Here is a 20,489-nt window from a genome sequence, read left to right on the forward strand (position 1 = left end):
TTAAAGGTGCAGAGTATTAGAGGACCTTTGAGGTGGAAAGTTTGATAGCTGTATGAGTGCATAGTAAGGCTACGGTGTTTAAAGAACTGCAGGCCTATGATGCTTACTGCATGGGTATGTAAGATTCAATAATATAATTTTGATTACAAACAAATTCCAATAACAAATAGCTTGTCCATCTTGGAAAGGAAAGGATTTCGTACTGTGATACTTCAGGAATTGTTCCGTGAATTAGAGTATTCAGTACTCCTGCAGGTAAAGGAGGCCAGTTTGACAGGACACTGTTGTTTATAGAGTGAAATTCAAAGAATTAATGATGTAAGAGTGTCAGTATAAATTTTTTGTGGTGTAAAGAAATTACCAATGTTTCATTTGTGGTTTTGCTCCAGATCCTGAGCAATTTGGGAGATTTCCAGTTTCTCTTCATTGATTTGGCAATCATTTTGGTGGTTGTCTTCACTAGTAAGTACTGTACTGAATTACACCAATGTGGCTTCTGTGAACCGCTTTTCACTTGGTCAGATTTTCTTTAATATCTAATTACTTGTGGTTTTGAGAAAACACTGTGACATACAGTGAAGATGTTATAACTATTACATCTGTCCATAAGAAACCCAAACGACCACTGTGTACTGAATTTGATTCACCTGAAATTTGTGAAATGTCCTCATACAAGAGGCATGTTGTGGGCACAGTCTTGGGGAACTAAGTCTTCACAGCACTGGAAGCTGGTTTTGGAATCAAAACAGGAGTTATTGCAATATCCTCTTGCTCAAATGTTTTGATTCCTCACATTCTTACTTTGAACAGAAGTCCACAAAAAGTTACACTCCAAGAATTGCCTAGTGAAATGTTCAATTCCACATAGGAGCCTAGCATTCAATTCACTGGCTATCAGTAGAATTCAATTTTCAGATTTAATAAAAATGTCTTAATTGAAGCAATGACAGTCCAAAAGTGAGGAGGCAGGCTGTAAGTCCTTGTGCCAAAGGGAATTTGGCCAGACACTACTAATTCCTTTAGTCTCATGGCTGCTGCGGTCCCCTGCTATGCTCTGCTGCTGGGGAGCCAGCCTGTAGAAGGCACTGTGGCATTGTTCTCAGGCTCTGTGGTCTTTCCAAGGTGGTTTCACATTTGCAGTTCTGGACTAAATTTTAAGGTGATGTCATGAGCAAGCCATTCTAATCCCACAGAATGTGAACAGGATAACTCTTGAAAACCATAATGATGCAATATGTAATTTGTTTTTTGTTCCCTTTGCAGTGAGTCTCAACCCGGCTTGGACAGAGCTTGTTGCACGAAGGCCTCCATCAGGTCTTATCTCAGGTCCACTTCTGTGTTCCGTGTTGTCTCAGATCATCATCTGCCTTGCTTTCCAAACCTTGGGGTTCTTTTGGGTCAAACAGCAGTCCTGGTATGAGCCTTGGACAGCAGACTCTGAGTAAGTGTTTCAATGTCTCTGTGCAGGATACAGTAGTGATTAGAAGCTATAGGCAATAATTGCTCTCTTCTTTCTTCACCACCCCCCACCCCCCCACCCCCCCACCCCCCTTTGGGGACTTTGAAAATAAAGTTCTGTATAGCAGCTTGTTAGTCTGTTGATTTTTGTGAAAAGCATACTAATATATGGGAGCTACCCAGTGGTTGAAAAGTAATATTGGGTCAGAGTTTTGGTCAGATGGCTTGGTCTAATGACTCTTCAACTTTGGGACAGTTGAGGTAGAAATCTGAAATTTATGGTTAATATCTATTTTATGTCTTTCATATTATAAAACTTTGCTTTCCTGTTAAGAGTTACAGTAAATCAAATTCATGTTTTTGAATAGGAAGAGGTATTTTAATTTTATTTTTAGATTGCAGTATCCTTATCTACCTCTGAAGTCTGTCTGCAATGATAGTCTTTATACAGTTTATGTAGAAAATTTACAAACTGACAGCATAGAACTCTAATCTCTAAATTTACAAAAATTGCTACCTCTCTGCCACGGTTTTGAGTTATTTCTTACTACCTGTAATATGTTCTCAAGTTTAAGCTTTTTTACTACTGTAGCAATTTGTTCTGTCATTACTTTTGTAAATAAGTGGACCCTATTTACCTCTTCTCCATAACTCACTGTTAAATGTTTTTTGTGTTGTAGTGCATGTAATGTGCTGGACGCCAAGAACACCAGCTCTGCACAACATGGAAATGAGACTCTTCATGATGAGCATTACATTAAAAATTATGAAAACACAACTTTGTTTTTTATATCCAGCTTCCAGTACCTCATAGTGGCAATTGTCTTTTCTAAAGGAAAGCCCTTTAGACAACCATGCTACAAAAATTGTAAGTCCTTTCTTGCTATATACTGTTCCAAATAAAACTCCCAAGTGACTGCACTTGTTGACAATTGTGTTGTGACACTTCAGAAGTAATAGTGTTGCTAGATCATAGTGCAGTTATCCTCTCATAATCACAGGTAGAAATAAGGAAATACTAAAGTGTATGGAGAAATTTGTGTTAATAGTTGTAACAGTGTATGTGTATATATATTTCAACTCTATAAGTGAGGCAGTGAGAAGGAATCAGACATTCTCTCTTTATGGCTGTCAGCACAACTAGTGTTGCCCAAATTTGCCTTGAAGGGGTTTAGATGGAGAAGAGAGGTTGTTTCCAGGCAGTGATGAACTCATGATACATGTTAAAACTGTCTAAAACTCCTGACTGTGAGATAGTCTAATTAAAATATTTTTTTCTTTTTTTACAGTTCTGTTTGTTTTATCTGTTATAGTTCTTTATGTCTTCATATTTTTCATCATGTTGCATCCTGTTGAACCTATTGATGCATTTCTTGAGGTGAGAGTCAGCAGATCTGTGGGTGTGTCAGCTTCCTCAGGGAATTGATGGGCTGCCTTTGGGGCAAGCATGACCCCTGCAGAGCTTTAGCTTCACATCACTGAAGGTTGGGGAAGGGAGAATTTATAATGCTGAGTCTGTTTGGAATGTGTGTTTACTTCACAAGTGTGTTTCTAACCTCTGGCAACTTGTTTCCACAGCTTGTGTGTGTGCCACCCGAGTGGCGCCTCAGAATTGTCATCATCGTTATTCTAAATGCAGTTGTATCTGTGCTGACAGAGGTAAGAAATCCACATGGAAAAAATGCTTCTCTTTTAAGTGTTTCTTTTTTCACAGTGTATGTTTATCTTTTATTTAGAAGGTCACTCTTCACAGCATGCCAGTATGAGTGGCTGCTATTTTCTTGTTAAGAAATGTGTACTTCTGCAAATGTCCTTGTAAGCTAGATATAAGGTGTCAAGACTTTGTGTCTCAAGTGTAATTTTAAAATCTTTTTTATTAAAAAATGGGGGTGGGTAGGAAGTTGAAAGACTTAATAATTCAACTATTTCATATTAAAATACTCCACTTTTATTTTCTGTGTTACTTCAGAATAACAACATACTAGAGAATTATCTAATCCTTAGGGGAGCCCCCCTTCCTTGGGTCATACACATAACTTATTGTTCAGAACAATGCAGGTGTGTGTAACTCGATTGTCTGATATGATCAAAGTCCAGAAGCAGAGATGTTTTCCATCACTGAGCTTGTCTGAAGACAGTCACTCTGGATGTTGACCTCTCCTGTAATTCCAGAGTTAATGTGTGCAGAAACATGCCTTACCTTTCATCCAGGTGCCTTGTTTTTGTTTCCAAGAATCAAAGTTGGATTGAAAGATCTTCCAGAAGTCTGGATTCACAGTCAGTTATTTATTCCTTTGCTTAGTTCTTCTCCCTGTTAACTGACGTGTCATTTCCAACCTGAATATGTTTGGGTTTGGGTTGCAGTCATGAGTCACTTTTTTCCTGCAAGATGAAAAAGCCTTCCAACATCATCTAGTACTTGCACACTACAATTATCTGTTTTTACTGTTTAACATTTTCTACAGCTACTAATCATTATTTCCTTTACAATGTGAGGGATCGCTATCAATGTAGCCAGCATAATACTTGCTTGGATCATATAATTTTGGCCTTCAAAGAGTACTACAGCATTAATATTCTGTCCAATTGACATGTCTTTTTCCTTCATTTGTGACCTGGTAAAAATTACTTCAAAGGTTTTTTTCAGATGCTTGAATCAAAATTACCAAGGTTTTGTGTTTAAAATGCTGTTCCAAATAGAATTTGCAAAATATGCTCTTATGTTGCTGCCTATTGGAACATGTCTTTGTGTTTTCACATGGCAGGTGACAACTTGTCTTTTCCAAAACATGTCAGTTCCAATTTTCTTGGCCTCTAGTATTGTTGTTAGCAAGTTTATCCACTATTAAAGCTCCTGTGCCTTTCTTATGTTGTCCTGTATGTACTCTAACTCTTCTTGTGATGATTTTATGCCCTTGAATTATTGAATTTTTTTGTATTAGTAAATGCCTAATAGGTTTTTTTGCTTCCTTTTATTTGTGAAAAGTCAAATTTTATGTATATTGCTGTCTCTACCACTGAAACAAAGCAGCTGCTCTGAAGCTTCAGAATCATGGCTTTTTTGGTCTTATGATAAATTTAAAACAAGCCTCCTAGACAGGGATATTTTTTCCTATTCAATTTCAATTTTCAGTCCAGTGATAAAGATTACTGAAAGAAATAAATTTGCCATCTGCTTGAAAATTCCTTTGTTCTGCAGGTGATCTTGTAACTTTTATAGAATCTGGTGTTGTCTCTGTTCTGGCTGTGTAAGGGCTCCAGTAGAAAGTCTGTACAGTGTGCCAATCCATGTATCAGCACATTTGAGGACAAATGTTTCTCCTCTGGTTTAAATAGGTGTTCATAAAGTTCCACTTCTGGGCCTTGTTGGTTGTCACATCAGCCTGAAAACTTGTGAATTTCTACTAAGTGTTGCCTAAGTAATATAATTACCTGCAGACTGTTCTTTCTCTGAGTAATTCAAACCTCACCCCACTCTTTTTCCTATGCAGGTTTGAGTTAGCATCTTCCTACATTTCAGTCATTTAACTTTCATTAGCAAAACTGCTGGGTGATTTGGCATGTTTCTTTTAAACAGACTTCCCTATTTATCTTGTTACCTGTACTTTAGTAATAAAATAGAAGTACCTGCTTCTTGGCACTAATTGTTTGAGCTGTTATGCATTGTCTTAAACCAAGTTTCTTTCACTTTGCAAGTGTAAGTTGAATGCTTTGTTATGACAGATGGGTTGTTTTACTGTACAGCAGGTGTCCCAACAGAACTGTTGTCTAGTGATCCTGAAATCCCAAACCTTGTTTTACAATGCACACTTGACCTTCCATAACTTCAGCCTACCTCTTGAACTGCATTTGCTCAGTTCCAGCAGTGTTACTCTACACTCCCTAAAGCTTTGTCATGTGGTACCAAATCCTTGGGTCCAGTGTGTTGGGTAGAAATCCCAAACTATTTCTTTCCTTCACTTCCAGTATAGCTCATTGTCTTTCCTTGTGTGCCTGGCTGGATTTTCTCCTCCCTACACTTATCACTACAGACTTAGTGGGTGCCACAGGTCACATTCTGGGAGAGGCCACTGGTGGCAGCTCCTTCCATCTTTTAACAAGGTACCCTGTATTTCACCTAGAGTTTGTTCTGAGACCTATCCCTTAGGAACTGCCTCTTTGAGTGTCTCATAATTATGAGGTACATGAGGAATTGGATCTTCTTTAGTCACACTTGCCAGTGTGACACTTGTGTCACACTGTGATAATATGTAGTTTTGTCATTGCTTCTACAGCAGGAATAGTTTCTGACTGTGGTTGTATTCTGTTGTTTACTGAAATGTTCTGAAAAGTTATTGCTCCATCCATGTGGGTGCCAGACTAGGTTCACAAAGCATGCAGATTCTTTCTACCAGATGAGAGAAAATATTGCACAACAAAGGCAGATCCTAGCAGCTGTTCCTCCTTACCCCTGATGCCTGGTATAGACATGTTTAAACCAGACTGACTTCAAAAATGAACATTTAACAAGCTGAAGATTTTTTGGCCAATGCTTTATAAAAGCACTAACAAATTCTGGTATATTATAAAATCATAAGCATTATAAAAATCAGTTACAAAAGTCTGACTAATCTGCTCCCCGTTTTCCGTGACAGAGATTAGTCAGATGTTAGAAATGGAATCTGTCCAAGGATCAGAGTTGCAGGCTCGAGGCCATGGAAGGTACAGGTTCACACCTGTGTTGTCAGATTTGCTCAAAGCTCCCGAGTCTGCCCATGCAGCTGTATGAGGATAACCACATCTGCTGAACATACTCGTTAAGTTCTGCCCTCTTTTAAAAACCTGGAATTATACCTACCAAATTCCTTCATTCCCGCTGGTGGCTCAGCTCTGCCACCCCACTGCTGCTTTTCTGAGAATATCACTAGTTTAAAACAGACTGTAAAAAGCATAGCTCCAAAATTAAATTCATTGTAATGTTAAAGATGGTTTATGGGGAAACTGCTCTAAGCACTCATGTCTTCATGTGGTGCTTCACTTTTAGAGTATTGAAACACATGTGTATTTGTGTTTTTTACCCATATTGATGGATGTAGTTTTAGTCAATGTTGCTGTTGATTTTAGAGTACACATTCATATTCTTAGACTTTGTGTGAGCAATTTAGGAATGAAATTGTTTATCACAAAAGTACAGACAAGTAGCATAAACTCTCTGTTTTGCTTGCCACTGAATTAGTTATGCCTAACGCGCTGTTTCAGGTTTTATTTGTAATGTGCACACTAACAACAAATGATCATTAGTTTCTTTAACTCTTCCCACTCACTGTAATGTCTCACAGAATGTCCTCCTTGATATGATCCTTTGGAAGGTTGTGTTCAATCGAGACAAACAAGGAGAATCTCGCCTCACCATACCCCAGCCGCCTCAGGTTGGAGACGAGTATTTTGCTGTCATCGTTTCAGTGCATGTAGATTAATTTGGTTTTGTCTCTTATCTATAAGTGTCTGCTACCTTATCTTTATCTTAAGTCTGCTTAAATTACATTTCTGTAACTGGAATATTAAAAGCAAAGGCTTCTGGATTTGTATTTTTTCTGTATTGACACTTACAGAGTTTAGTGTGTGTGCAAGAACTGTGAAACAGACTTAGAGTATTGCTTTAAGACTTTTCTCGCTTCATCTTTGGTTTCCACATTAGCAAATTTTATTTGTGGTGTCACAAGTTAGCATGCTAGGACTGGGAACATCTTGATTTGCTTAGAAGCAATTAAAATAAATTAATTTGGTTTAGAGTTTTAGGTCATTGCTTGAGTAATTTTCAGCATGTACAAATAAAACAAGATGGCAAATGAAACTATTACTACTTCAGATGGTTTAGGACACTGAAAGGTTTTTCAGGTGACCGTGAATTTTGGTCTGGTCTGCCCCTCTGCTGTTAATATATGAAGGAAAAATCTATGTGAATCCCATAAAAACCATCTTTACTTTAAGCCTGTTGGCTTACTACTTTTGGCTGATTGTACATTTGTGCTTGCTAGAAATACAGTGGTTTATTTTTCAGCACTAAATTTTATTAAATCTATTCACTTCAGATTTACATTTGTCCTTTAGAGGCTGTTGTAGAACAAATTGTTTTGGGTTCACTGGAGAATGGAAACTGTGCTCAAGACTCACATTTGGTTCAGTTCACCAACTGACATTTAGAGCCTGAAAACTATAGAATATATTATCATTTAAATGTCAGCCCTGCTGACTATAGTTGCTCTCTCAGACATGAGAGGGATTCAGTCTCACAAATGAGGAATGGTTTTTCTCCTCCCCAGCTAATTAAATTACATGCCTTTAAGACTGGGAGAGGAAACACAGGAAGGAAGACTTAAGTTTAATAATTTGTGTCTTTTTTTAATAGTTATTAATACCTGCAGCATTTAGATTTCACATACCAGCAAGTTAAATTCTGCTACTTTTGTCTTTTTTTGTAACAATTCACGACTTAAAAAGTGTTTTGGGATTTTGGGAATTTGATTTTTCTAGACCAGGCTTTTATTCTCCATCAGTAAAATAATTTCTTGTTCCCTGTTCTGTGATTATCGAAATTATTATAAAATATGCATAAAAACTGTTGTTGATCTTAGATGTCACAATAATGTGAAGCATTTTTCTTAATGTTTTTTGAAAGTGATTACTACCATAATATAGAAGAGATGACAAAGCAGCAGTTTCTGTGTACCACAGGTCCAATCCAATGTGATAATGAAATAGTAAATTAAAGACTGAAATAATAGTTTTGCTTCTAGTGATTTACTGTATTGTTATTGACTTTTTTTTTTTTTTTTTTTTTTTTTTTTTGTCATGGTAATCCAATTTTCAAATCTGTTCACTTCTGCAGGAGACTGGGGACCGCTGTGGAGTCTGTTTCCTTTCTTCCCTGTTTGGTTGTAGAGAGAAGACACCAAAAGCCAAGTATATGCACCTAGCTCAGGAACTGCTGGTTGATCCAGAATGGCCACCAAAACCCAGGACAACAACAGAAGCGAAAGTACCATCCCAAGAAAATGGTTCATATCAAATCATCACTGTAACATAGCAGTGGATCTAGGTGGCATGTATCTTTAGTAGTATTCAGAAGAATGTAATTTTAAGGCTTTATTTGAAACTGCAGTGTGCTAAATGTCAAATTCTAATGCAGATTTCCAACTGGTTTGTCTCTCTGAATACAAAATTCAGAGCCAGGCGTCTTATGGCTATACATTTTAAAAATGTGAGTTACCTTAGGCAGAACAAAAATGATTGTGTTTCCTTCCACCTTCTTTCAGATTTCATTGTTCCTAAATGAGATGCATTTGAAGGTTTAAACTGCAGGGCAGTTAAAACAGGTTCACATTATTTGCCTGGAGTATCTTAATAGTTGTTCTAACCTGCTTATCTGGGCATGTGTTCATGTAAACCCTCTGATGTGATGGTTTCATGGCTGTACTAGAGGTGCTTAATAACCTTGTCATGGTTTGGAGGATTTTTCTGTTTGGTTTTTTTTTTTTGGTTGGTTGGGGTTATTATGTTTATTTAGTTGGTTTTTATTTGACTGATGAAAAATTTTGTACCTCAGAACAGTTCTAAAATTTGTGTGTACCTCTAATTTTGTCCCTATTAGTAAGGAGTGTTTGCAGGTGTAATGTTTGGGTTCTGAGTTCAATTATTTAGTCTGCCACAGCAGAAGTTTGGAATGCCAAAGAAGCAATATGCTCTGCCCTTAAGAAATAAGCACATTGCTTTCATGTGGATTCTTGACTTCTTTTCTAGCTAACCACAAGGAAGGGCTTAGGTGGCCTCCAGGGGAGGAGCCATTTGGCTACACTGTAAGTTTTTGGAGAAAGAAGGATGGAGAATCTAAACACTTTCTTCTATGGCATGTTTTATTACATTTAGCTATGCATTTCTCCATAGACCTTGCTTTTTCCAGCAGAAGGGTTGGATTATCCCTTTGTGGACCATGTTTTATTTGTAAATCTAAAGATAATTTTCCTATATGTCTTGAAGTAGTAAGGCCAGATTTACTGCTGCAAAGGATATGGGAGTGGGAGGGAGGTCTGTTGTCACATGCCCTCATGTGGGATTTGTGCAGGTTAAGAGCACAGGCATCTCAAAGTGTCTGCCAGTGTCTCAAGTGCTACATGTAGCTGTATGAAGCAAAATTAAGAGAAAATTGAGCTTAAGTCTGTCTTGCTGCAGAACTATAAGGCTTATGCACATTTTATTTATCAGAAAAAAGAAAAAAATATGAAAAAAATAAAAGCTTGTGTCACCACTAATGCTGCTAAAGCACTAGGGATAGCCATACATCATTTTGCCATGTGGCAGTATCAGAACACAAGACCACTAGAAAAATAGGTCTACAAAGAAGTAGAGGCAGACAGCACTTTGACTTGCAAGGCTTAAAACCTTTTTGTTTGTTTCTAAACCACAAATTACTTATCTCCAAACCATTGTCAACTTTGTAAGTGTTTGGAAAAGTCTTCCTTGGTGTCTTTATGGGAAGGTGATAAATATTGAGTCTTGATCAGTCTGTTTTTGACTAGGGGCAACTAACTGGTCCAGACACCTCCAAGCTTTGGGAGGGGATCTGGGATCTGAAGAATCCATCATTCTGAAGAGATCCTTTAGAGAAGGAAGTTGGGTGCTTTAGAGTAGTTGTGGAATGAGGGCCCCAAACTCACTGGCTGGCTGGGATTGTTTTGAAGTGTGTATATTCTGATGATGGAATTTGAGGTTTTGATGTTAGGGATTTTTTTTCTTTCTTTTTTTCCTTTTTTTTTTTTTCCTGGGTTGTCTTGTTTTGTTTTGTTCTTTTAAATTCCTGTGGAGACAATTCCATTCCAGCCTTGTTTTAATAAGCAGAATTTTTCAGATCAGGCCTAATTCCCTTGTGCTGTTCATAAGGCAGTATGGACAGTGTGCCCTGCTGCTCATAGAATCAGTAAGGTTGGAAAAGACCTTCAAGATCATCAAGTCCAACCATTAACCATGTTAATGTCAATCATGTGGTTTCTGCAGTGTTTGAATATACTGTGCCAACAGGGAATTTAAAAGTGGTGCTAAATGGTTTGGAAGACCTTTTCCTAGAACTTGGTTGTTGAAGTTATTGCTCCTCCTAAATAGTATGCATATGGTGTACTATCTTCCAGTCCAGCTGTCAACTCTTTTCCTGATTTCTGTTGTTGTTGTTGTTTGTTTCTGAGGAGTGGAGCAGGGGGAAAGGGGGAAGTGGTTTTCTTAGCATTCATTCAACAGAGCAATGTAAGGCTTCTTAAGGTCATAAACATTGAACAACATTGGTAGCTTTTAAAGGGTCTGCAAACATTGGATACATTAATTAGTCATGAACCTGAGTCAGTTGGCTAATTTTTGCCGATGTTGATTTTACAAAAATCTTTGTAGCATGGAATAACTGATGAAGAATAATTCTTAGCTGCGTAAGTAGTATTCAAATCTAAACAAAAATATTTTAGTTGAAAAATATTGTGAAGCTATGCATCTTGGACCTGGGAGCTGTGACTTATCCTTAAACGCATAAGCTTCTGCTTTCCATTTCATTGACCATTTTAGATTTGCTGTTTCATGAGAACTGAAAGAAAATATTTGTCTTTCCCTTTTATATGCTTTTGCTTAATACTTTCCCCAAACTGATAATTTCTCTTGGCTTGTTTGATTTCTGAAGCTAGTTTTTCAGTCTTATTCTAGTTTATTAAACTTACCTAGAAAGTGAGGAGGAAACAGCTTATTAAGGTGGGCTTGACTTTGGAGAACATTTTAGGGAACTCTTACTAAAGCAGAAATTGCCAAGTGTCTCCACTTAACTGAGTAACTAATGGCTCATGAGCGTAGTAAACTTGAATGTTTTGCAAATGGGAGCTTGTTTCCTCCAGGCCTGCGTTCAGGGTTGGTAAATGTTCCTGAGGTTGCATGCTTGAGCTCTGACGCTTAGTCAAGAATAATAAATCAGCTTTTCTGAGAATTCATCTAGTTATTGCAAGTTCAGCCACAAAATAAGCTTTTGCATTTTCTGCAATTATTGGGATTTATGCCTTCCTGCCCAAGAGCTGAATTTGACCACCTATAATTTTTCTCATTTTGAGCAGTTTAGTTTTTCTGGTTTTCAGAAATGCAGCAAACTAGATCTGCACTAGTGTATTCAGTTTCTGTTTTGAAGTAAGATGAAATTCATTTTGTAGTGAAAAAAAATCTCTTTTAGTGTTCATCTTGGAAATCTAAATTCAGGTGAACAGACCAAGTTAGTGAGCTCCACTAGATACTGGGTAGACATTTTCTTCCTGCTGTATATTTTGGCCTTATGTTGAGGAGTTTGATTTATTATTAAATTATTTGTGTATGCAGACTTCAATCTGTACGTATTTTATTTTGATGTATTAGGATTTGTAAATACTACTGATTTTTAAATATTATTTATGCACATACTTAAAGGACTGGTCTATCCAGAAAAGCAATTGCTAAATAATAAATGTTACTTTTTAGAAATAAATTACAAGATCATGAAATTGTATATCCCTCAGGGTTATTTTTAAAGTTTTTTTCTTCCTTTCCCTTCAGATTCAATTAGTAGTAACTCTAGTTTCATGTACTATAGAACTAAATCTACTGTAAAAAGAAAATGCTGCAAATAATGCTTGAATAGAAGCAGCTGAAAAAACCCACAGAACTGACTGTCCATATTCATCATAACTTTAAATTGGAAACTCTTACTGTTGCACTTTTTAAAAAGTTATTGGATTTTTAATTCTATTTATTTTTTTCTTTCTTCATGAAGGTTGTGCTGAACAGTCATCCCAAATTGGGTAAATAATCCTGTACTGTATATGTGTATATACAGTATAATACTAAGCAGATGTGGAGTCCTTTTTATGCTGCAAATTTTTAATGCTTATGTTGGTCATCACAAAATGAGAGAGCTCAAGTCCTGTAGGATTTCTCCCATGAAATTCTGAATTGTAAACTTAGGGTTTTGTATGTCTAAGGGAAAGCTGTGGGTTTTTGACAATTTTTAGAGTCTTGAATATGTTGATTTTATATACAGTAAAGCTTCAGGTTTTTAAAACTATTTTCAACAAACTGCAGCTTGTTTAATAATTATGTGAACCAGAAACTACTTAGTTTGTTATTAATTTCTCAAGCCTAACACAGATTAAAATGTTCATCCTTACAGCACTCTCTAGAAGCTCTGCTTCCTTTTATTTTTAAATCTGAAATACTACATCTTTGTATTTAAAATATGTATTGCTGCTCTAGAATGGTACCCTGTTGTCAAGAGGCATACATAAATAACTGTACAATAGAATTGTAAATAGACTTGTAAATCATTTTTGTGACTGAAGCTCTTTGAAAATAAAATTAAAAGGAATGGATATTTTAACTCTTCTCATTAGTTTCATGCAATTGTTTTAATTATTCTCTATAGAATTAGATCTAAAGCTTGTTGAAGAACACAGACTTACTCCCTCTGATGTCTTGGATATGATGTTCAGTGCCTCTGTATTTTTGCAGATGGGGGTGGGAAGGGTGGCTCTGTGGCAGTGTTCTGCAGGGGGATCACACTGACTGCAGCTTTACCTGGTGGCTTATGAGAGCCATTCTAAAGCCACACTTTGTACATGTGATAGCAACATGTTTCCACCTTTGGTTACTCAGATGTTCCTTCTGTTTGGACATGTGGGAGGCATGATCTGAGCTGTCACCATTGTCACAGTCACCTTCAGAAAAATCATGTGGAAATGAAGACATCTTTTCTATCCTGTGGCTCACCTTTTATTGAAACAGTCATTGGCAGAACACATTATTTTAAACTTGAAGACAAGATACTTAAAATACCTTTTTACTTAATAACAAAAACTTAATCTTTCAATTTCAAGCTTCTATTTTTGAAACTTAGCTTTTGTCTTTCAGAATCTTATTGGTTTTAGGTTTTGTTGGCCTGCCACTCCAGAAGACTTTGAGGAAAAACAGAAAATAAATGTGTCAACCTTGGAATGCTTAGCCAAAGCATTAAGTAAAAAGCCCTTCGTTCCTTACTGAAATTGTTTTGACTCCAATCCTGCAAGAAATTATAAGTTAGAGCAGCTTTGTGAAGGTATGAGCATTTGTTTTAAAGAGGATGTGTCCACTCCTTCAAAACCTATGTAGCAGACTGGTGACAAATTTGAAATTTATGATCACATCTCACATTGAAATGTAGATTTCTGACTTCACTCAGAGTTGCTTTGGGTTGGCTGAAGCACAGACTCCAGTATTACTGCCAAAGAAGCTACAGGTAGGTTTTCTGCTGTTGGGTGTGTGACTTAAAACTTCCTCCTGTTACATGAGTGGCTTCAAGCCCTACTTTTGGAGTTACATGCAACCTGCAGGAGTTGCTTGCTTGAACAGCTGTAGGCAAAAATCTGCTCTGAAGCTTCAGATATTGTTTGGCCTTTGGTCTGTCTCAGTAACTGGGCAAATATGGGTTAAAGTGTTATCTAGAGGATGCGTTTTGCTGTTTTACTTCCCATTTAAAGTGCAGTGTCATGGTGAAGCCTGATTGCCTGCTCTGCTCCTAGTGAGTTCCTTTAAAAAGCAGATAAGTTTCTAAGGTACAGCTCAAAATTCCTTTTTCATGCTTCTATGAGTTTAGGAACTTGCAAGACAGTAAAAGAGGTAAGCACCACTGTAAGCAATACATGTGTTCAGTGTTCTATAAAACTAAGTTCAAAACTGATTTGAGAATTCTTATGTAGTAACAATATTAATCTATTGCCTCTGGCATCCTTTTGTAGTCTTGAGAAATATTAAGGGGGCAGCTGAAAGGGAAGAGGCTGTAGACCAGACCTTGGTAAATGACCAGCCAGGCTGGTGCCTTTTCTGGAATGCCAGGTATGTTGTGTGAGGGTTTGAGAGAATTTTAATGGATGGGAATGTATAATTATGATCTTTATTGTGGGTATCACTGTATTCTATACTGTTAAAATATTTAAATGTTTCTTAAAAAAATACTGCTAGCAGCTCTAGATGTTTGAGACCCATAGGCTTGTCCAGTTCTTGTGGCAGCACTTACAGCCTTCAGATCTTGCAAAGAATTTCTACCATTTTGCTGTTTGTGAAAACTAGTGCTTTCTAGCATTTCTGAGCATCTAACCTTGTCATCTTATATACTCTTCTTTTTTGCTATAAGACCAGGAAAACAGACATCACAAACCTACAGTCTAGTGTTAGTCTGTTTCTGATTTTACAGAGTGGCCTGTAGTCATACCTTCCAAGGCACCTGCATTTGCAGTTTCTAGCAGAGCAAACTGGGGGTTTTCCCTCCATTTGGTTCTTTAGATCCTTGCTTCTCTTGTCTCACTGAATCCTGTAGTTCTCCTGTGGTCTTGAGTTAAGTTGGGGCAGGTTGAGATGCTAGTCAGGGCTTGAAACAGAAATTTCTTAATGTGTTCCTGGATGGAGGGCTCTACTTGTAGGATCAGGGGCAGGCTGAGTTACAAATTTGTTGAGGTAAAAGCATCACTGGCTTATGAGAGAGTGTTTTGGGGTGGGGAGGATTACTAGGAGGGTGAGATTCTCTGAAAGATTCTTGTTTGACGTGTGAAAGACCTTTGGAAGAGTGAAATCTCGTGCTATTTTTTGGTGATGAAAATGTCTCATTCAATGAGTTATGAACAGCCTTCTGAGATCTTGCTTTGTGGCATGGTGTTGCTGGTCATTGATAGCACTAAATGCCATGCCCTTCCCTTCCTGAGGGAGAGTTAGAGATTTTACTAGACTTCAGTACTCTGAACTGAAGATAAATTTAAATAATTTTTTTAATTATTTTTTTAAGCACTCTCTTCTGCTCTTTTGGGATGTTTTTAATGCAGGAGCTGGTTTGGACATGCAGCTGTTTTGGGTCTGTCATGGTATGTTCTTGTCAGCAGCTCAAGTGCCTGAGAAACTCTGCTGTCCTTCCTGATTTCTGTTTAAGTGATGGGGGTTGTACCCAACAGTCTGTGGGGTTGTATGGGAGAGCTTCATCCTTGCCCCTGACAAGGTGTCCTCTTCCCCATGTTCCTGGTGCAGAACACTGACATTGTGTCGGCTCTCCCAGTTCTGTCTGTGGAAATTGTGTATTCCAGCTGTCCCAGCTGCTGCTTATTCTGCTGCTCAGCCAAGTGCTTGACATCAGATTTCTGATACACTTGGACTTGTTGATTTCGTTGAGGAAGTATTTCTAGACTGTGGGTTTCTGTTTGACTTGCTCTTTTAAATATTCCGTTTATACCTACAGTGATTGCTTTCCTCTTTGTTTGGAAATGTATGCAACTTTCTAACTCTGTGGTGCGTTTCATGCAGATGTGCCTTTATTGCTACAACTTCCCATCTACTTTGGTGCACTTCTTTCTTCTCATTTCACTGTACTTTTAAAACCACTGCTGATAGCTGGGTATTGTGTTAAGCTGCTGAAATGAGACTTGGTTATCAGAGGCTCACTACTGTCCTGTGCCACATGGGGTCTTCTGTGTTATTTCAGGCTGTGTCAAAAATAGCCTGTTCCTTCTTGTGTGTTCCTGGGCTGTTCCAAGAAGCCATCGCTTGAAAATGCTGAGACAGGATTTAACTGGATGGTGCTGTTTTGCTTTTCACCACTTAAAGTACAGGACAACCTTTTTACCTCCATTGTCTATTTTTGCAGGCTAAACTTTATTTTTAATCCTCAGATAACTTACAATGGAAAAACACAGCGAGTGCAGGACCTTTTGATAATTTTTGAAAATATTTTTGGCACGTAATTTAGTACAATATACTAAACCTTGTCTAGTGGAAGATGTCCCTGTCACTTGGAAATAGTATCCTTAAGGTCCCTTCCAACCCAAACCCTTCTGTGATTCTGTAATGCTTTTCTGTTCAAATAAATACATGCCTTTTGACTACTTAAGTGCTTCATCATGATTTTTGTATACTTTTATTATAGTTAACTGGTAAAAATACAAACAAGGAATACTTGACTTAAGAAAGTTAATTTATCTGTACTTCTCAGTGTAAACTGAGCACTTCAGAAATATTGTCAGTCAACAATAAAAGGTATTTTGATGTTTGCTTTCAAGGCAAGGGAAATTTTGCGCACATTTGCAGGTTTATGATATAATCACACATCTTTGTGAGCTGCTAAGTTACTTATGATCAAATCCTGATTCTCTCTTATCTCTTGTAACAGCTAATGTTTCTGGCACTTCAACAAGGATGTTGGTGTTTCGTTTATCAGTGATGATCAAGCTTTTCTTCCAGTTGGACGCATCTCTTTGTCCTGAGAACTGTGACTGCTCTTCAAAAAATGCAATTTATTGCTCTGGCCCCCACATAAAAGACCTGGAATTGTTAAATCTGCCTTGCAACATGACAGAAATTCACATAACAAATGGTAACATATCGTACTTGCAGGATGTTTTTGCTAGGATGGTGGAACTGCAGCATCTCATCCTGTCTTCAAACAACATCGCTCTGGTTTCACCTATGGCTTTTAAAGGCTTGGGAAGGCTAAAAGTCCTCAAACTACTAGGTAATAAGCTGGTTGAACTTCCCCCAGAAGTATTTGATGACATGGTGCAGCTTCAGCAATTGATCATTGAAAGTAACAGGTTGAAATCTATCGAGGAAAATCTCTTTGACAAACTGGCTAGTTTGCAGGAGCTCTACTTGAACAAAAACCAACTAACAGCACTTCCCAGTGGTGTGATGAAGAAACTCACCAAACTCAGAGTACTGAACTTGTCAAGAAATTGCTTTGCAGCACTGCCTAGAAGTATATTTAGTGCATTAGCCAGGCTTGAGAGGCTGATGCTGTATATTAATAGACTGTCTTCAATAGAGTCTGGTGTGTTTGATAGCCTGAAGGAGCTGCAGGAGCTTTTCCTGCATTCCAATAATATCCATTCCATTGCTCCTGATGCATTTCATTGCCTTCATAAACTAAGAACCCTGACACTCTCCAGAAACAGGCTTCAGACTTTGCCTTCTGGGCTTTTTTTGCACTTGCATGACCTGTCTAAACTGACCTTGTACAGGAACCCACTGAAGTCTCTTCCAGAAGTATTGTTTGGAGAGATGAGGCATCTTGGTAGCCTATGGCTGTATCACACAAAGCTCTCAACAATACCAGATTTTGTGTTCAGCAACTTGACAAATTTAGAGCTTCTTGTGCTGAGTTTTAACCCAGAGCTTACAGTTCTTCCCAGGAATGTATTCAGTGGTCTGAATGAACTGCGAGGCCTTTCTCTCCATACAAGTAATATTTCCAGTTTGCCAGAGGGAATCTTTCTTAGCCTTCACAAATTGCAGAACATTTCCCTCTTTGATACAAGGCTTGAGGATCTTCCTGGAAACCTCTTTCATAATCTCAAGCACCTCCAGAAAGTTTACCTGAATAGTACTAACCTGCAGTCTCTTCCTGCAGACTTCTTTACTGCTTTACCTGAGCTGGAAGAGGTTGTCCTTGACAACAACCCTTGGAAATGTGATTGCCAAATTCTTGGCTTCCGAGAATGGCTCCAAAAGAGCACAACAATAGTTAAAAATGTGCCATCTCTAATGTGCCACAGCCCAAAGGCAATGCAGAATATTTCTCTTGTGTCTCTAAGCATCAATGACCCAGACTGCCAACCAACCACAGCTATGACCTATCAGACATTCAGTTCAACTTATTCCCAGACTTCGACATCTCCTGTGATGGAGCGCTTCACATCATCTCAGGAGACTGCTGTAACAGTGCTGTCCCACATGGAAATGATCAGCACACCCACGTCAATTCCTCCTGCTACACCAGGTTTTACCTGCTCCCATGTTGAAGATGTTGGACAACCCGGGTTACATTTCTCAGATATTCCAGTCCAGACTTCTCCCAGCATCATAGCACGAACCAACAGTGTCAGAGGGACAGATTTAACTACACTTGTCTGGTGGGATGAGTTTCCAGCCCCAAGCAGTGCTAAATCCTATTTTAATACCAGGGTTCCTTACTGCCAGCTATTCTTGTGCATTCACAGTTTGATTTTAACACTCCAGACTGTAGTCATTGTGCTCAGTCTGTATGTGATGGGTAACACCAGGCAACTCTTGCACTCCAGAAATATTCCTGCTCAGCCGGTAGTTCTGATAAGAATATTAAGAAGATAGAAAAGTCTAGCCCAAGAAAGAACTGGCAGTGTTGCTTAAGATGCTTTTTGAACATTTGAGCAGTTAATCCTCGATTCAGATCTGGATTACAAATCTTCATAGCAAAGACCATAAAGATCTTGTCATTATAACATAATGGAAATGAGTTTTATGCACCTTGCAGCATTTGCCAAGGGTGGCTATAGGCGCTGTAAATTGCTACAGCACTTGGTGCATGAACCCAGAGGGCAAGATTAAAGTATCGGGTCACCTTTACATGTGTGCTTTGGGGTTCCTGCCTTGGAGTGCAGCCCTGTTGCTGCCAGAGGCTGCTGCCTGCTGGGTGTTCATGGCTCAGATGGAGTGCCATCAATGTAGGAACTCTTACACAGAACATGTTTCCAACTGTGCTTTAGAGATCGCCCAAAGTACTCCAATACTATTATGCCCTATACTGCCTGCAATCATTTGTCTCCTTACTGAGAAAACAAATTATGTTTTTGGAAGGAGATGCTGGGAAGGACCTTTAAACAATGGAGATGTGTGCAGAATGGTGTGGTGCAAGTGTTTTAACTTTTGCATTACATCCTCAGCCCCTTTCCAGGATGTGGCATGAGGAAGGGCTACCAATTAAAGCTAACAACAGAGAAAAATTATGAGCTAGGAAGTATAATCTTGATGTATTTTATTGTTTGCTTGGAGGTTATGTGTAAACCTTGTAACTCTGAATTTTAAGTAAATACTTTCATCCTTAAACTTTGGCCAGTGGTTTGAAAAATCAAGGTGTTCCTGGCTGCATGATGCAGGGAATCTTGAAACCAGAGTACCAGGTGGATGCCCAGGACTGAGGATGGGCTCCACAAGGATGAATTTGAGAGAGAGCTGATCTTGACTGTGCTGGAAGATAAAAGAATGGTCTCTCCTGGCCTTGGCTAGCAAAACCGCAGCATACAGCTGAGGGGCAGGGAGCCTGCCTGAACTGAGGGCCACGAAGTGTCACCTCCATTTTCAAGTTGGCTGGGGAACGTACACAACTTGATCAACTTGGAGTGTTCAGTTACATTTTCAGTCTCACTGTTTTTTACCTTATTATGTACTGCTATTCCCTGACTTCCAGTCCTTTCAAGGCAACAGCTAGGCAATAGTGTGGGTTTTGGTCTTATAGTAATATTTTATTAATATTTTGAAATGTATGAATTTTTTAGTTCATAAGTAGACTGGTGCCTGTCAGACTGCCTATGCTTTAGTAGCTCTTGGATTTAACTAGCAACTTTTATCTACATTATGGGACTTTCTTTGTTCTTAAAAGCTCTGATGTGCTTAAAAACCTCTGGGTGTGGTTCCCTGGCTCCTTGGGCCAGAAAGCCTCTACTCCAGGAGTAATTCTGTAACCTTAGTGCCTTTCTCACTATTTGGGACTTTTCTGGATGGCCTTGAAACGCGTGTGACAGACTTGAAGTGAAGAAAACTTGCACTTCCTGCAGGTTTATGGTTGGTTCCCTGCAGTGTGTTACTCTAGGCAGTGAGAATAAACTGTGACTGCTTTGTTTCAAGGTGCTCTGCTGATGGGCCTAAATTCATTCCACTTCCAGGCTGTGAGAAGAGAGAAGAACTTCTTCAGTGTTGAATGATTGTTGTGTTGCTGGTGAGGTTTAACAAAATTTAGCAAACCTGGCTAAATGGGTGTTAGAGCCATCTCTAAAGAAGCAGAAATGCAAGTGACTGCAAGTGGTGCAAAGCAAACTGTGACAGGAATCATAAACAGATGCTCCAGAATATTTATTGCAATATATTTGAGAGAAGCACAAAACCAACAATGAGCTTTCTCAGTGGTGGTTCTGGGTGGTTACATGTAGTGTTTAAGAAAAGAGAGTTGTTACAAATTTAGG

At 38.4% G+C, this 20,489-nt stretch overlaps 2 protein-coding genes across 5 annotated transcripts in view; both read left to right on the forward strand.

Annotated features, from left to right (window-relative positions):
* Positions 1-12,867, forward strand: part of ATP13A3 (ATPase 13A3) — a 56,143-nt gene extending 43,276 nt beyond the window's left edge. For 2 of the 3 annotated variants that reach the window (XM_014256152.2, XM_014256151.2), the window contains exons 28-34: positions 390-462; positions 1,264-1,441; positions 2,139-2,326; positions 2,748-2,836; positions 3,037-3,117; positions 6,777-6,866; positions 8,327-12,867. In XM_014256152.2, the coding sequence (XP_014111627.1) occupies positions 390-462; positions 1,264-1,441; positions 2,139-2,326; positions 2,748-2,836; positions 3,037-3,117; positions 6,777-6,866; positions 8,327-8,524 (897 nt within the window). In that variant the 3' untranslated portion in view covers positions 8,525-12,867. The remainder of the gene's footprint in view (positions 1-389; positions 463-1,263; positions 1,442-2,138; positions 2,327-2,747; positions 2,837-3,036; positions 3,118-6,776; positions 6,867-8,326) is intronic. The other variant, XM_014256153.2, reaches the window with a different exon arrangement.
* A 1,165-nt stretch (positions 12,868-14,032) lies between these two features.
* On the forward strand, positions 14,033-20,193 carry GP5 (glycoprotein V platelet). Of its 2 annotated transcripts, XM_014256168.2 has the most exons (3): positions 14,041-14,136; positions 14,256-14,352; positions 16,667-20,193. In XM_014256168.2, exons 2-3 carry the CDS (start codon positions 14,316-14,318, stop codon positions 18,619-18,621), a joined length of 1,992 nt encoding a protein of 663 aa, XP_014111643.1. In that variant the 5' UTR covers positions 14,041-14,136; positions 14,256-14,315; the 3' UTR covers positions 18,622-20,193. The 2 variants fall into 2 exon arrangements, with proteins under 2 accessions (XP_005527156.1, XP_014111643.1); XM_005527099.3 differs by lacking the exon at positions 14,256-14,352 and having other exon boundaries at positions 14,033-14,136.
* The last annotated feature ends 296 nt before the right edge of the window (positions 20,194-20,489 follow it).

This window comes from Pseudopodoces humilis, chromosome 11 (assembly GCF_049639895.1).
Source record: "Pseudopodoces humilis isolate 2021_Gansu_Grassland_sample_001 chromosome 11, ASM4963989v1, whole genome shotgun sequence".
NCBI classification, from domain to species: domain Eukaryota; kingdom Metazoa; phylum Chordata; class Aves; order Passeriformes; family Paridae; genus Pseudopodoces; species Pseudopodoces humilis.